This window comes from Ceratotherium simum, chromosome 5 (genome assembly GCF_057802395.1).
Source record: "Ceratotherium simum simum isolate JZ-2026a chromosome 5, ASM5780239v1, whole genome shotgun sequence".
Classification (NCBI taxonomy): domain Eukaryota; kingdom Metazoa; phylum Chordata; class Mammalia; order Perissodactyla; family Rhinocerotidae; genus Ceratotherium; species Ceratotherium simum.
In genome coordinates this window covers 50691644-50709117 of record NC_141904.1, presented here as the reverse complement: position 1 = coordinate 50709117, position 17474 = coordinate 50691644, and the positions used below count along the sequence as shown (strand labels likewise).

Below are 17474 nucleotides of genomic sequence, written 5' to 3'. Positions count from 1 at the left end.
AAGCAACACAGAAAGCAATAAGGCAATGTGCAATGCTTTAGAAATTTTGAGGAAAAATAATTTCCAACCTAGAATTCTATGTCCAGCTTAATTTGCAATCAAGTGTGAGAAGAAAATAGAGAATTTCAGATACACGAAGTCTCAAAAAATTGTTTAGGTGTGACGCACCTACTGTCTGGAAGTTTCTGGAATATATGCTCCACCAAATCCAAGGAGTAAATCAAGAAAGAAGAAGACACAGGATCTGAGTAACAGAGAATCCAACACAGGAGAGAGGAGGTAGGAATGCCCAGGACAATGGCAAAGGGAGGATTTAGGTTGACAGCTGTACCAAGTTCAGATTGGAATTAGGAAGGATGACTCTGAGAAGAAAATGACACCAAAAGAATTTCTTTTCTTTTTTTTTGGTGAGGAAGATTTGCTCTGAGCTAACAACTGTTACCAGTCTTCCTCTTTTTTTTTGCTTAAGGAAGATTGGCCCTGAGCTAAAATCTGTGCCAATCTTCTTCTATTTTGTGTGTGGGTTGCCGCCATAGCATGGCTTGATGAGTGGTGTAGGTCATGCCCAGGATCTGAACCCGCAAACCCAGGCTGCTGAAGTGGAGCATGCCGGACTCAACCACTATGCCACAGGCCAACCCTGAAAGAATTTCTGATGTGTTTGAATATATAACAAGGAGCTTTTTCAGTTTTCTGCAGAATTCGAGAATGGACTGTGATTCCTACATAGAAAACTAAACAAAAGAGAAAACAAGGCAATTTTTAACCTTAGCAAAATATAGTTAGTAGATATAATTTTTCTAGGCTATTTATAATGGTTACAAAGTGATAAGGATGTAAAGATTGAAAACTGATTCAACTAAAAATATTCACAAAGCTATACTGGGATGATAGAAGATGAGAAGTTTATGATGTTTGGGGTAGGGAGGAGGTAGAGAAGTAAATTCTTATTCTAGGGTAGAAAGTCATTCTCTGAAGCTGAAAAAATCAAGAAATGACTATAAGCCATCTAACATATGCCATAAGATATATGGAAGTAAGTATTGGCATAGCTAAAAGGGTTGCAAGTTAGTTGCATAAAGGAAAAAGGAATCGCAAGATAGGCCCGCTGTTTTTCACTATAATCTTAATTGTATTTTTAAAACACTATGTACATGTAACAACTTGATTGAAAAAAACACATAAAATTCAAAAAGACAATTTTAAAGATGTCTAAAGTCTAACAATGCTACCAAAGTACTGCCCATGAAAGCCTCTACTATATTATACTACCAGTTAGGAATGATTCTTTATTCTCATGACCTCACTCCCTTATTAGCACATGTGGGTACCAATATTCCCAACATTAAATTATATCACACAAATTGAATGCCTTTTGTATATAAAGTTCTATTAAAATTTTTTATGTATAAATGATAGCTCCCCTGTTATGTTAACCATTTATTAATCCTTGATTACACCTTGTCTGAATTGAAACGTCAAATTCTGATTTACCCAAAAGATGTTTAATAGACAGAGTAAAAACATTAAAAGCTTGATAATTGGACCTTCATAAAAATCTACCATTCGTTTGAATGCCATTTTTAATATTCTTTATCAAAATAAAATAAGATGCTTAAAAACAGGGATTTCTCAGCCACCCAGATATGATGTACAAGTCCATAGAGTCAACTATGACCTAATCTCTTCTCTAGAAAAAGTCGATTAGGAAATTCTGTTCATCTGTATTAAAAAAAACAACAACTATTTTTAAGAAAAGAAGTAAGTTCTGTACTGCCCTGTGTTGATGAACTATTTTGCTTTGAAAATCCATTTATTTACTCAACAGCTACTTACTGACCCCAACTTTTGTGACAAGTCCTTGGTTATAACCTTTGGTGATATGGAGTGAAAAAATTTAAGTCCTTATTTGTAGGGAATTAACATTCTAGTTGGTGTTTTTGAATGTGGTTTAAAAATCCACTCAAATTAATGGAGTGATCCTCTTTATTAAAAAAATTTATCAAAGTTTATTGAATCCAATCTCCTGTTTATTGACATGTCCAATAGTAATAATGTGTTTATGTAAATTATAGTACATGCAGAGCTGACAGCAACATTGCATGAGGACATAGCTGTGCCAATTGCTTGTAGTCAGCATCTGTTCTGAGTGGTCAGTACTCAGAACAGTACTTTTTTTTTTTTTTTTTGGTGAGGAGGATTCACCCTGAGCTAACATCCATGCCAATCTTCCTCTATTTTGTATGTGGATTGCCGCCTCAGCATGGTTGACGAGTGGTGTAGGTCTGTGCCCGGGATCCGAACCCGCGAACCTGGGCTGCCGAAGTGGAGTGTGCCAAATTTAACCACTACACCATGGGGCTGGCCCCGAGCTCTGTTTAATTTTTTAATCACTTTATTAAAGTATGATTGACACACAAAAAGCTGCACATATTTAATATATATAAGTTTGGAGATAAGTATACAACCATGAAACCATCACTGAAATCTATGCCATAAACATATCCATCACTTCCAAAAGTTTCCTCCCACCTTCTTTATTATTATCATTATTTTGTGTGTGTGTAATAAGAAGACTTAACATAGATCTACCCTCTTAGCACATTTTAAAGTATACAGTACTATTAACTACAGGCACTATGCTGTACAGTAGAGCTCTAGGATTTATTCATCTTGTATAAACTGAAACCTTGTACCCTTTGACTAATACCTCCCCATTTCCCCCACCCCTAAACCCCCAGCAACCACCATTCTCCTCTCTGCTTCTACGAGTTTGACTATTTTACATTCCTCATATAAGTGGTATCATGTAGTATTTATCCTTCTGTGTCTGGCTTATTTCATTTAGCATAATGTTCTCCAGGTTCATCTATCTTGTCACAATTGGCAAGAGTTCCTTTTTTAAGGCTGAAGATTATTCCACTGTACGTATATACCATATTTTCTTTATCCATTCATCCACTGATGGACATTTAGACTACTTCCATATCTTGGCTATTGTAAACAATGCTGCAATAAACATCAGAGTGCAGATATCACTTCGAGATGCGGATTTCAAATCCTTTGGATATATACTTAGAAGTGGGATTGCTGGATCATATGGTAGTTCTATTTTTAATTTTTTGAGGAACCTCCATATTGTTTTCCATAGTGGCTGCACCAATTTACATTCCCACCAAACAGTATACAGGAGTTCCCTTTTCTCCACATCCTTGCCAACACTTATCTTTTTTTTTATAATAGCCATCCTGACAGGTGTGAAATGATATCTCATTGTGGACCTAATTTGCACTTTCCTGATGATTAGTAATGTTGAGCACCTTTTCATATACCTGTTGGCCATTTGTATGTCTTCTTCGGAGAAATGTCCATTCAGTTCCTTTGCCCATCTTTTAATCAGTCTATTTGTTTTTTTGCTATTGAGTTGTAGGAATTCCTTATATATTTTATTTTACTTTTTTAATTTTATTTATTTATTTTTCCCCCCAAAGCCCCAGTAGATAGTTGTATGTCATAACTGCACATCCTCCTAGTTGCTGTATGTGGGACGCAGCCTCAGCATGGCCGGAGAAGCAGTGCGTCGGTGTGCGCCCGGGATCCGAACCCGGGCTGCCAGCAGCGGAGGGCACGCACTTAACCGCTAAGCCACGGGGCCGGCCCTCCTTATATATTTTAGATATTAACCCTTTATCAGATATAGGGTTTGCAAGTATTTTCTTTCTTTCCATAGGTTGCTTTTCATTTTGTTGATTGTTTCCTTTGCTGTGCAGAAACTTTTTAGTTTGATGTAATCCCACTTGTCCATTTTTGCTTTTGTTGCCTGGTGTCAACAGGCAACAAAAGATAGGACACCTTTCATTTTGGTGTCATAACCAAGCAATCATTGCCAAGGCCTTAAGAAGCTTTCTCCCATGTTTTCTTCTAGGAGTTCTATGATTTCAAGTCTTATGTTTAAGTCTTTATCCATTTTGAGTTGATTTTTATGTATGGTATAAGATAAGGACCCTTTTTCATTTTTTTGCGTATGGATCCAGCTTTCCCAACACCATTTGTTGAAAAGATTATCCTTTCCCCATTGTGTATTCTTGACACTCTCTCAAGCTGTATTAAATATTTAAAACATAACCCCCTGAAAGATCCATACAATAGAGTACAATGCAACCATTAGAAATGATTTTGTAGGGCCGGCCCCGTGGCTTAGCGGTTAAGTGTGCGCGCTCCGCTACTGGCGGCCCGGGTTCGAATCCCGGACGCGCACCGATGCACCGCTTCTCCAGCCATGCTGAGGCCGCGTACCAGGTACAGCAACTAGAAGGATGTGCAGCTATGACATACAACTATCTACTGGGGCTTTGGGGGAAAATAAATAAATAAAATTATATTAAAAAATGATTTTGTAGATGAAATAGAAACATAATCATTAAATATTGTTAAATTTAAAAAGCAGATTGCAAAATAGTTCATAGGAAACAATCTCATTTTTATTTTTAAAAATACACAAAAATAGAGCCGAGTTATATAAAACAGTGTTAGTGGTGGTTCACAGAGTAAGCTGATTCAGAGGCAGACTTGAGAATCTGACAGACCCAAGATCTCTGCCTAAAATTCCCACTCAGTTTAGATGTGTTCTCTTGGATGGAGTCCTTCTTGACACCCCCAGTCAGAGCTGGGAATCTGTCCTCAAGGCTCCTAAAGCATCTACTACAGCATTTACAACTCTGTACTTAGAGTGGGAAGTCTAGAGTCTTTATTTTAGGCTGTTCTGCATCTGATCCTCTTTTCTGTTTGAGGAGTTCCTCAGGTTAGGGATTTGGGGGGAAAGCAGAGCCTCTTTCCTCTTCTAGAGGCTAAGAGTGCCAGGGGCTTGCTTTCTTAGCCTCTCCTGAACCCTAGGCTTTCCTCTCACACATGCCTTGCCAGATTGGGAGTCAAGAGAAAAAGACCATGAGCTCTCTCTCTGGTGGCTGTGGCTAGAGTAGTAGGAAGATGGAGCTCCAGAGGACTGGGAAAAGTATTCAGGACTACACTGGCTACAGTGCAGGGAAGGGTCTAGTGTACTCTGGGTAGGGGGTAGTGGACAGCAGAATCTACACTGGACTAATTTTGAGACTTGGTTTGGGGACTTGTCCATGGTGGGTAGCCCTTGGCAATTGGCAAAATTGTGGCAGAAAATTAAAGTGGCTTCATTTTTCTTCCTTGGAAATCAGAAACTTGATTTTTCTTTTCCCCTGGATGCACTGCCACCCAGATAGATGACATTCCTAGATTACCTTGCAGCTAGGTGTGGCCACGTGAGTAAATTTTAGCTAGTGTGAAATGTAAGCAGAAGTGTTGCTTGCACCTTCCAAGAAGAGTCCTAAAGGGAAAGGAAGATACTGTTCTTCCTTCATTCATCCATCAGCTGTCTGGAATTCAGATGTAAGAGTTGGAACTCCAGCAGCCACCAACCACCGTGAGGACGGGGTGGGGTGGGGGTCATACCTTAGGGATGGCAGACCAGAGCGATGGAAGGAGCCAGATCCTTGAGGACCATGGAGCCACCATTCCAGCCCTGGACCACACACTTCAGGATGATTTTTGCATTAAGGAAAAATAAACATTTACCTTTTTTAAAGATTCTGTTATTATGAGTATGAGTATATATATGTTATATGTGGTTGAACATAATCCTAACTAATAAAATGAGCCACTCAATATCTTTAGTCATTTTTTAACATTTAAAAAAATTTAAATTAACATGTGAAATTAACTTGTGTGTGTACACAGTTCTATGAGTTTTAACACAAATTTAATATTCATGTAACCATCACCACAATCACGATACAGGACAGTATCCAAAAAAACCCTTCAGGCTGTCCCTTTGTGGTGAAGCCCAGCCCACACCCCTAACCCTTCGTAATCACTGATCTATTTCCCATCCTTATAGTTTTGCCTTTCTCAGAATGTCATATAAGTGGAATCATATAATATGTAATATTTGGACTGATTTCTTTCACTTAGCATAGTGCTTTTGAGATTCATCCATGTTGTTGTGTATCACTAGTTCATTCCTTTTTATTTCTGAGTAGTATTCCATTGTATGGACATACCATAGTTTGTTTATCCACTCATATATTGAAGGACATTTGGGTTGTGTCCAGGTTTTGGTGATTATGAACAAAGCTTCTATAAACATTATTGTACAGGCTTTTGTGTAAACATAAGTTTTCCTTTATCTAGGGTAAATGCCTAGGAGTAGAATTGCAAGACATACAGAAAATTATGTTTAATTTTTTTTTTTTCTGAGGAAGATTCACCCTGAGCTAACATCTGTGCCAATCTTCCTCTATTTTGTATGTGGGTTGCCGCCACAGCATGGCCACCGATGAGTGGTGTAGGTCTGCACCCGAGAACCGAACTCGGACCGCCAAAGCGGAGCGCGCCAAACTTAACCACTAGGCCACAGGGCCGGTCCCAAATTATGTTTAATTTTATCAGAAACTGTTAAATTTTCCCACAGTGGCTGTATCATTTTGCATTTCCACCAGCAAGAGTTCTAGTTGGTCTATATTCTTGCCCAGCCCTTGGTATTATCAGTTTTTGTTTGTTTTGTTTAAATTTTAGCCATGCTAATAGATGTGTAGTAATATCTCATTGTGATTTTAATTTGTATTTCCAAAATGATGTTGAGCAACTTTTCATGTACTTATTTGCTATCCATATGTTTTCTTTGATGAAGTATCTGTTGAAATCTTTTCCCATTTTTTATTGAGTTGCTTGTTTTTTGTTGTTGAGTTTTAAATGTTCTTTATATATTCTGGATGTGAGTCCTTTGTTGGAAATGTGGTTTGCAAATATTTTTTCCCAGTCTGTAGCCTGTCTTTTCAGTGTCTGTTGCAGAGAAAATATCTTAAATTTTGATTAAAACAAACAAAGAAAACCCCAGGAAGCTCAAAGTCAGAACTTTCATACTTCGAGTTCAGATTTCCTTCCTCAATCCACCTGCTACATTTACTTTTCAGAGTCCTCAGATGCTACGTGCACTCTATCCAGGACTTTTAGTTGCATTCAGTGGGAGAGATAGGATGGAGTACGCTTAGTCCATCTTACCTAAAACCAGAACCTGTTCCAATATCCTTTTAATAAATTCCTTTTCCATTTAAATGAACTTATTTCTGTTGCTTACAACCAATAACTCTGGCCCAGTTGTATAATTTATCCATCACATGTCTGTTTCCCTAACGAGACAGAACTTCAAAGACAAGTACCATTATTTCCCCATGGGATCCCTAGTTTGTAGTACTTGGCCTAGCACAGTGTCTATTGAGTGAATGAATGAACAAATTTCACTATGATGATCAATATCGTTAAAAGAACACAGTTATTTTTATAATCTATTTGTGGTCCTTAGGTTATTCATTAGTTATGAGAGTAATCTGTTTTCTCAAATATTACAGATAAAAAATAATAATCTGGAAAAAACATAATCTGGGTAATGGCCATCCATTGTTTGGTGTGCCCAGCATCCTACTCTAATGGGAAACTGCTTCTTTCTGCACCCAAAAAGTGGTTCTGGTGAGGACTTCCAGTCACACTCCCCTCTCTTCACCCCTATGACTTAAGCAAGCCTATCAGAAGCCTTCACTAGGATTTTCAAATTGGAACTAAGGGAAGAGAGTTTCTTCCTCTGTGTTAGTAGGAAGCTGCTCTCTAGTAGGAGAGAATGAGGTATAGATGGAGAGAGAAGCACAAAAAAGAGATATTTCTGATTTCTTTTCATTCTCTGTTCTTCCCAGATTGGTTGAGTTAATATATTCTCCTTTTCATCAAAGTCATAACAAATGCAATCTGAATGATTAAGGATTCTTTTGAGATTTCTTTTTTTTTTTTTTAAAGATTTTATTTATTCAGTTTTTTTCCCCCCAAAGCCCCAGCAGACAGTTGTATGTCATAGGTTCACATCCTTTTAGTTGCTGTACGTGGGACTCGGCCTCACGTTGGACGGAGAAGTGGTGCCTCGGGGCGCTCCCGGGATCCGAACCCAGGCCGCCAGCATCAGAGCGCGCGCACTCAACCGCTAAGCCACGGAGCCGGCCCTCTTTTGAGATTTCTTAACCTCATATCTTGTTTCTATAACTTTGGGAAAACATACACTTTCAAAACTATTGTGTAAATCAATGTTTTATGGGTTCGGAACGTCTCTATTGTGTAAATCAATGTTTTATGGGTTCGGAACGTCTCTTACGTTTGAACTCTGTACCATGCCTTATCACTTTCCTGCTTGCAAATTTCCAGTGGTATGCTTTCTCTTTCTCATTTTAAAATTTCTCATTCCTTCTTGCCACATTTCTGACAAGCACTTATTGACAGAAAACAAGGAATCTAAATTCTTGTGTTTCATTTTTGCCAGAATTTATTAAAAGTATGATTTTCTACCTATCATACAAGTCAATATCTTAAGCTTGAATTTTTTTTACTGGACAGAGATTCTTCAGAGTCCCCATCATTTTTTCTCTCTCTATAAATACTATATATTTTTTCCATCTTGTAAATAATTGTTAAGAGAAACTCATTTCACTACAAAAACAAAGAAGGAAATGAAATAGGAAGGAAGGAAGGAAGAAAATATTGAGAGGGACTTAATGTTTCAAAAAAAATTTTTTAGCTGCAAAAATCTTGATCAAACAAAATACAATCCAAAAGCCCAGAGAACAAAAAAATTAAGACTGATTATCTGAAACAGTAAGAGGGTGAGGGCAGTCTGCTCATCTGTAGTACCCTACCACAGCCATTAGGGCGCTCTGAGAAACCGCTAGGGTCCTAGAGTCTGGATTCCTAGGGGAAAGAGGTCTGTCAAAGTCTGGGAAATGTTTATTTATCAACAGAATCAAACACTTCAAATAGAGCATTTTGCTTTTCACACTAAAGGGAAATAGGTATAGAGAAAAAGGATACCTAATCTAGGAATTCTTTAAGAAATTCTGGCTCTTTCAATATGAAAGTACTAGTGGTGATGCTAAACAATACATCTTCACTGTCACAGAAATAATAAAGTATATCTCTGTTTGGGTGTTATGATTTCTGTGATACCCAACGAAGTTACCCTGATAATAACTTACTACCAAGAAATGAACAAGTTAATTTCCTCAGTGACTTCAATTTATTTATTTACAAAATAATATAGCAGCTCTAATTTATCTCACATATTTGCTTAAAAAATATAAAATTAATAAGAATATGTATAAAATTTAGCATATATCTTAAAAAATATCAACATTTCAAAGGGAGAAAACCAGCCTGAACTACGACTTAAGAATTCATGTACTATATTCTTGACCCTAAAACAAATAATGTTACCTAATTTCCTAATTCTGATGATTTGAAAAGAAAACAAATTAAATTAAAGGGCAGAATTTTAGGCAGAATAAACAAAACACTACTTGAATATTGCATTTCTCTAAGAAGGCCTACTTTTCAGAAAAGCCAAAACTGTGGCAGCCATATTCAAATATGCCACAAGGGGCCGGCTCCGTGGCTTAGCGGTTAAGTGCGCGCGCTCTGATGCTGGCGGCCCGGGTTCGGATCCCGGGCGCGCCCTGAGGCACCACTTCTCCGTCCAACGTGAGGCCGAGTCCCACGTACAGCAACTAGAAGGATGTGAACCTATGGCATACAACTATCTACTGGGGCTTTGGGGGGAAAAAAAATGAATAAATAAAATCTTTAAAAAAAAAAAAAAACAAATATGCCACAAGTCACATTGACAAGAAAGCAAATAAAGAATAATTACAAGATGAGCTGTAAAGGCAAATGCTAAAATTGAATTATTTGACTATTGACGTTCCATTTTCCCTTTTCCTCAGAAAATAGGAGCTCTCTCATCCACTTGAAAGGTTTGCATACCTGTCACGTTTGTCTTTTGCCCTTTTCTTTTTCTCCTCAAACTGTTCCAAGAGACTTTTTGACTTTCCAGCTGACAAAGGAAGAGGAAAGAAGCCTCCATCTTTTTTATCTCCTCCAAACAGTTGAGGTTTTGTCTGGTACTTTGTGAAAATGCTAGGTTCATTCTGTTAAGTGAAAAAAAAAATTATAGCATTTCACACATAAAAATTTTTATAGCATTCACTATTTTCTATACAATGCAGAGTCACATTTATGTGCAAACTATAATACTAAAAAACAACATAGCATGTAGTATTTCCTTTTTATTTCATATACACCAGAAACTTATATTAAAATAAAGCAACTCTTTTTTTTTAATATAGTTTCTGCCTTACCAGCCCAGAGATATTTAAAATGTCAGCTAAGGGCCGGCCCTGTGGCTTAGCGGTTAAGTGCGCGCGCTCCACTGCTGGTGGCCCGGGTTCGAATCCCAGGCGCGCATCGACGCGCCGCTTCTCCGGCCATGCTGAGGCCGCGTCCCACGTACAGAAACTAGAAGGATGTGCAGCTATGACATACAACCATCTACTGGGGCTTTGGGGGGAAAAATAAATAATAAATAAATAAAATCTTTAAAAAAATAAAAAAATAAAATGTCAGCTAAAATGGCTTAAAATCAATTGCATAAATTTAAAGGCAACAAAACAGAGAATTATTTTTGCTCTCTCTGAGATGATGTATTAAAGTTTTCATATTAATAAGTTTAACTTAAATTGCTGTTGCTCAGCTGGTGGTAAACTAGAATTGCTGATAAGTTTGACATGAACTAGACATTGGGCATACCAGCACATAGTAAACCATTTCCTGCATTCTGAGGCAAAACTTACTCTGAAACATTCAGGGAGTACTTTTAATCCTTCATATCACTGGGCACCAATTTTTGTACAGAAATACTTATCTTACAGGATAGTCTACTAACTTAAAACACTGACCTAATCTTACTCCTTAAGTCCCTATTTGATGTGTCTGTATATATACAAGTTAAATCTAGTTCTAGACCAAAATAAATAAATATATAAAAGTATTTCTGACTCACAAAAGAAGACAGGCTGGTCTCAAAAAATCAAGTACTCAAGAGACTGTGCTCCTCATCCTGGCTCTTATTCATTAACTTAGGCCTCAGAATCCTCATCTCCTTCTTCAAGGAGATAATGTAGCATAGTAAACTAAAATCCACAAAGCACCTGAAGTTTCTTAGGAAAAAACGTCTATCTAAAATAAAATTTATGTTACTTTACTCCTATTTTTCTAAAGTTCTTTTTTTCCTATGAAATTTTCACAAACAATAGTATGACTAGTCTTAGAAAATGTCATGCAATATTTGGCTCTCTCTAGGAGTGGTCAAGGTACTGGCACTATTCTATACAGCTTTAGTAATAGAAGAAACTGCAAATATAAATATTTTTTCCATTTCAGACTACCAAGTCAAATGAGTCACCAATCAATTTAGGAGAATACAAATCCATTTAGGAGACTAATCCTTAGAGATGTGCGATTCTAAAGCACAATCCAATAGAATAAGTCCTCTTTAAAGCTTATCTCCAGAATGACTGTGAAATGTGTGCAGAAAAATTCTGGAAATCAGACTCACATCCAGAGAATTCTGTTGTGATTGTTTTGGATGTCTCAAGTGGACACCAAAGTCCAAGGGTGCTGACAGAGTGTCTGAACTTTCTGGACAGAACTGGGACCCAAAGAGGAACTGGGAATCACTGGGACTGGAGTAATCAGTCTGATTATTATTCCAGTTAGATGACTTAGCATTCCTGAAATTAAGCAAGAAAAGAAAAGTATATCAAGTGAACAAACATCCTGAAAAAATGAAATTATAATTTACAACTATTCATTTCAGAATATTCTGGGCAGAGTGCTAGCTTGTTCTGACCTCCTAGTCCCCTGCATACTGCCAGTACTACCTACAAAGAAACACAAGAAAATTTTGAATGCCAGACATTTTGATTACAACAACCCGGAAACAATCAGATGGAAATTCAAGCATTAAGGACTAACACCATTATTCCTTATACAACAGCACAGTAGGCTATACCATCATTTTGGAGATTAAAGTTCATTAAATCTTTAGGGATTAAGAGAACATCATCTTTTCAAAAGCTAAATCTGTTCATCACTAAGACAAGGAATAGGATAAAAAGTGAAAATATGGTATATGCATATAACTGATGTGGTAGTCAGAAGCAATAAGCTAGATTTATATATAACCACATGAATAAGTCTCAAAAAATATAATTTTGAGTGCAGGAAAAAAGTAAAAATTGAATGAGCTCTGTCACATATCATTTATGTAAACTTTTAAACCTACATCATACAAACCAAACAGGTAGGTAACAGTGTATAGAAGATGAATTGGAAGGACACACATTAACTCTCCTGGAGTGTGTGCCTACAGGGAAGGAAGGGAGCAGGATTGGAGGAAGAGAAGGAGCCATAATATAACAAACGCAAGATAGACCTAGCTATGGACTGAATGTTTGTGTCCGCCCAAAATTCATATGTTGAGGCCCTAATCCATAATGTGATGGTATTTGGAAATGAGGCCTTTGGGAGGTAATTACGTTTAGATGAGGTCATGAGGGTGGGGCTCTCCTGATGGGATTAGTGTCCTTATAAGAAGAGAAACCAGAGAGCTTGCCCTCTCTCTTCCTCTCTCCAACATGTGAGGACACAGTGAGAAGGCAGTTGTCTGCAAGCCAGAAAGGGAGCCCTCACCAGAAACTGAACATGCTGGCATATGGTTCTAGGACTTCCCATCTCCAGAACTGTAAGAAAATAAATTTCTGTTATTTAAGCCATCCAGGTTATGGTACTTTGTTATGGCAGCTCAAGCAGACTGAAGAATATGATCAACTCAAATTTGTGCACAGAAGGATCCATTAAAAATTGTTTTTGAAACAAGGTGTTGTTCCCTTTCACAGTTTTAGCATCTTATCCTTGTTTGCTTTTAAAAATTCCCTCTGTGGACTTCAACTTGCTTCCCATGGATATCTACGCCAGTCTTTAAGCCTCACATATGAAGAGGACAGTGATATTGATAATGATACAATCACACTTGAACATAGTGTACTGAGCCTACTACAGAGACAGCACATAAGTGGGCAGACAAGTAAAACACGTAGTCTTCAAGTTTTTACTTGAAAGACATCTCAGTAACAATTTGTGTTACTTAATGTTGTTGTGTAACCTGAGAAAACATGCTTTTCATTAAAACACGCACAAAAAAAAAATGCTTTTCCAAGTGTTAAATTTAGGTTTAATTAGATAGCATATAAGTACATATTCTAAGCCAAAGGAATGATCATATATTAATATAAGACAAAAAGAAACTCTAACAGTTCAACACAGGGAAGAGCAATTATTATGACCATTTTCTAAGATTAGCTAAGGCAAAGGGCTGCACGCATATATTATAATATGGGTTGCATAATCGTTGCTCAAAATAACTAAATAGCTCCCTGTGACTCCCCTCTTAGGTCAAAGAGAACAATTAGCTGAGCTGGAAAAAAATAACAGCTCTGTGAGTCTACAGAAATGATGTAAGATTTACATCTTAAAGCTATGATCTGGAATTAAAGATAAATTTTCCCGACTCTGTATCAACTGTAAGCATGTTTTTTCTTTTTGAGAAATAAAAAAAACAATGCTCTAGGTCTGCTGAATTAATAACTGTCTTCAGGAAGGTGTTAGGAAGAAAAGAAACTATTCAGTGATAAAAGCATACCAAAAGCAATTAGAAATCCCTTAAATATATACTACTTCTGGGACACACCCATCAAGTTAGCAATGGCAGGCCTACTGCATGGCTGGTGAACACCAATGTAAGTACCTCGGTGAAGTAGTAGAGGGGGCAATATCTCAATGAGCCTTGTCAACAGTTGGAGTGGCTCTTAACTCCACATTACCTACAAACTACTACACAACTGAACACATATCTGAACATTGTCTTGATTTTTCTCTTTGCTGTTTCAATAGCAATGGTTCCAACTGAGGTGAGAGTTTCTAGATGTCAAACCATGTCTAACTCTCACAGCCCTCATAGTTCCTAGGCCCAGTGCTGGACACAGAGTCACTGCTCAATTAACACACAAAGCTGAACTGACATTGCTTTTATAGTCAGAAAATAGGCAAAAGGAAAAAGACAAGTATGGGAGGGTGCAGCAGTGACAGGTGAGGGGAAGAGGAGGGGAAGAAGGTATATGGGGTAACCCCATTACTATAAACTAATAGGAATAGAAGCCTCTTTCTATGAAATCAATACAACTACAAGATCCTCTTAAGTTTCAAAGTATATAACCAGATAACTTACCCAGAGCCTGAGGGAATACTGAGCATCTCTTTGATATTCCAGACATTAAAATTCATTTCCTATTTTTTATTCTTATTAAAAAGAAGAGAGGAACATTAATTCAAGAGGTTAATACACTATTTTTTCCCAAAAATTTCACTTTACTGGTGACTATTGTATGTAGATGAGCACATTTCAGCAGTTATATTCCCATGCAATTGGTGAAAATTCTCATTACCTAATATGCCAAAAACAGGTATTTTCTGCTGTTAAATTGCTCTCCTTCTCAATACCAGGGAAAGCCCAGTCACCTTTAAACAGTAAATTTGCCTTCCATCCTCTGCTCTCTTGCCCTTTTCTTTGCCATCCTACTAATAATCTGCTTCTAGGAAAAGACCAGTAAACCCCATCTTTCATTGCCTGATATAATGAATGACTTAATCTATAACCTCTCCCAAGAAGACTAGTTCTTCCCAGACCATAGGATATTGGAATCCTAAGAGAGCTGTGGAATTTGGACAGTAAAGAAGCTAAATGAAGAGTGAGTGCTTTGGGCAAAAGCGCTTCCCACACTTCTTATAAGCAATTGTCTACTTTGCTCACTGCAAACCCAACACAATGCATACTACAGTTCATTATGAGGCACATATAGCCTGGATTTTATGAAACAGGCCCAATTTCTAAATTTTGTCTCCCTGATCTCACAGAACATTCACATTTATCAGATTATATATTACCGTTGAGGGTATCAGAAAATGATTCCCACACATATGGTGGACGTATTTGATCAAATATCAAATACTGCCCCAACATAGATCTAGATAAAATGAAACAGAAGTTATGAACAAATGTAGACATTTTTGTATACTTCTTATATAATTTAACCTTTTTAGAGAAATCTGTTACATTGAAGTTTTCTAATTTTCTAGAAAAACAGATGCATTTGGGGGTTTATAATCACTTGTTTTTCAAGAATGTTAAGTACAGACCACAGGATCAAGGGCCTAAAGGCACTGCCATTTACACAGCCCCTACTATGTGCCAGGCACAGTGCTAGATACGTTGCAGGATACAAGCTTAGTGATTTTGTGTGTGAGGTAGGTGTTGTTATCTCTATTTAGAAGTTTGTGAAGACTCATATGGGCTAAATAATTAGCTCGAGCTCTCTCCAATAATTAGAGGTAAGCAGGTCAGCCCAGTACCAAAGTCTGTACTGTTTCAAGCATATCATGCTCTTGTTTCTCAACACTGGCTCTGTTTTAGGTACTTTCTAGAACCAAGAACCTCTGTATTTCTCCCTTTATTAGCAACACGGTAATGACTTGAAAGGGTACGGCTTTAGAAGAAACAGATGAAGTTTCAGATCCTGACTCTCATATTTATAAATTGTGTGAACTTGGGTAAATTAGTTAACTTTTTTGAATTTCAGTTTCCTCATTAGTTAAATGAAGATAACACCTACCTTTAAGGATGGGGTTAGGGATTCAAGATCATGAATATCCAGTGCCTGGATGTGGACATTGGTACTTACTAGATGCTTCTTAATTACTTTCTCAGAGACTGTGGCTTCACCATTTTCAAACAAATCCATGGTCTCCTAGGGCTTTCCATATTCACCTACTCTTAGCTCAAAGGACTCTCATTTGTAACACATCAACTCTCTTACATTCACTCTAGCTGAGAATAAAGTTGCTGCAGGGTTGGGACTAAATACCACAGTTAATTATTTTGTCTCAACTTTATTGAACACAGTTTAGATAATTTCTTCTTTGTAGACTACCTTTAAAGAAGTTCAATGTAATATCAATTTTACACTATGCAAATAAATTAATAAAATACCACACTGAGATGAAAACTGAAGAAAATGTATTTAAAAACTGGCATTATTGTCCAGATGGGTTCATATGTGAATTCTACCAAACATACAAGGAAGAAATTATACCAGTTCTCTACAATCTCTTCCAAAAGATGAAGCAGAAGGAATACTTCCAACTCATTCTACGAGGCCAGCATTACCCTAATACCAAAAGCAGACAGAGACATTACAAAAAAGGAAAATCACAGACCAATACCTCTCACTAACATAGATGCAAAGTCCTAAACAAAATATTAGAAAATTGAATCCAATAATGTATAGAAAGAATTATACACAACAATCAAGTGGGATTTATTCTAAGCATGCAACGCTAGTTCAACATTTGAAAATCAATTAACGTAATCCATTACATCAACAAGCTAAAGAAGAAAAATCATATGATCATATCACTAGATACAAAAAAAGCATTTGACAAACTCCAATATCCATTCACAACAAAAACTCTAAGCAGGGGGCCGGGCCGGTGGCGCAAGTGGTTAAGTGCACACATTCCGCTGCGGCAGCCCGGGGTTCGCCGGTTCAGATCCCAGGCACGCACCCATGCACTGCTTGGCAAGCTATGCTGTGGCGGCATCCCATATAAAGTGGAGGAAGATGAGGCACGGATGTTAGCCCAGGGCCAGTCTTCCTCAGCAAAAAAAGAAGAGGATTGGCAGATGTTAGCACAGGGCTGAACTTCCTCACACACACACACACACACACACACACAAAACAAACTCTAAGCAAAGTAGGAAATAGAGGGGAACTTCCTCAACTTGATAGAAAACATCTACAAAAAACCCCAAAGCTACTATACTTAATGGTGAGAAACTAAAAGCCTTCCCACTAAGGTCAGGAACAAAGCAAGAATGTCCTCTCTCCTCTCACCACAACATCATACTGGAAATCCTAGCTAATGAAATAAAACAAGAAAAGAAAATAAAGATATACAGATTGGAAAAGAAGAAATAAACTGTCTTTGTTCACAGATGACATGATTGTCTATGTATAAAATATGACAGAATTGACAAACTACTGGAACTAACAAGTGATTATGACAACGTTGCAGAATAAAGATTAATATACAAAAGTCAATCTCTCTCCTATATGTCAGCAATAAACAAGTGGAATTTGAAATTAAAAACACAGTACCATTTCCATTAACACCCCCCCAAAAAAGAAATACTTAAGCATAAACCTAACAAAACATGTATAAGATCTATATGAGGAAAACTACAAAATTTTGATAAAAAATATCAAAGAAGAACTAAATTAATGGAGAGATATTCATGTTCATGGACAGGAAGACTCAATATTGTCAAAATGTCAGTTCTTTCCAACTTGATCTATAGATTCAATTCAATCCCAATAAAAGTTCCAGCAAGTTATTTTGTGGAT

The 17474-nt window shown here is 37.2% G+C and overlaps 1 protein-coding gene across 1 annotated transcript in view; it reads right to left on the bottom strand.

Moving 5' to 3' along the window:
* The window catches only part of IHO1 (interactor of HORMAD1 1), a 34176-nt gene extending 19878 nt beyond the window's left edge, over positions 1–14298 (bottom strand). Inside the window, exons 1-3 of the mRNA XM_004419980.3 lie at positions 14243–14298; positions 11513–11687; positions 9883–10046 (exon numbers count right to left, since the gene is read on the bottom strand). Of these exons, the coding sequence (XP_004420037.1) occupies positions 9883–10046; positions 11513–11687; positions 14243–14298 (395 nt within the window). The remainder of the gene's footprint in view (positions 1–9882; positions 10047–11512; positions 11688–14242) is intronic.
* Between the last annotated feature and the right edge of the window lie 3176 nt (positions 14299–17474).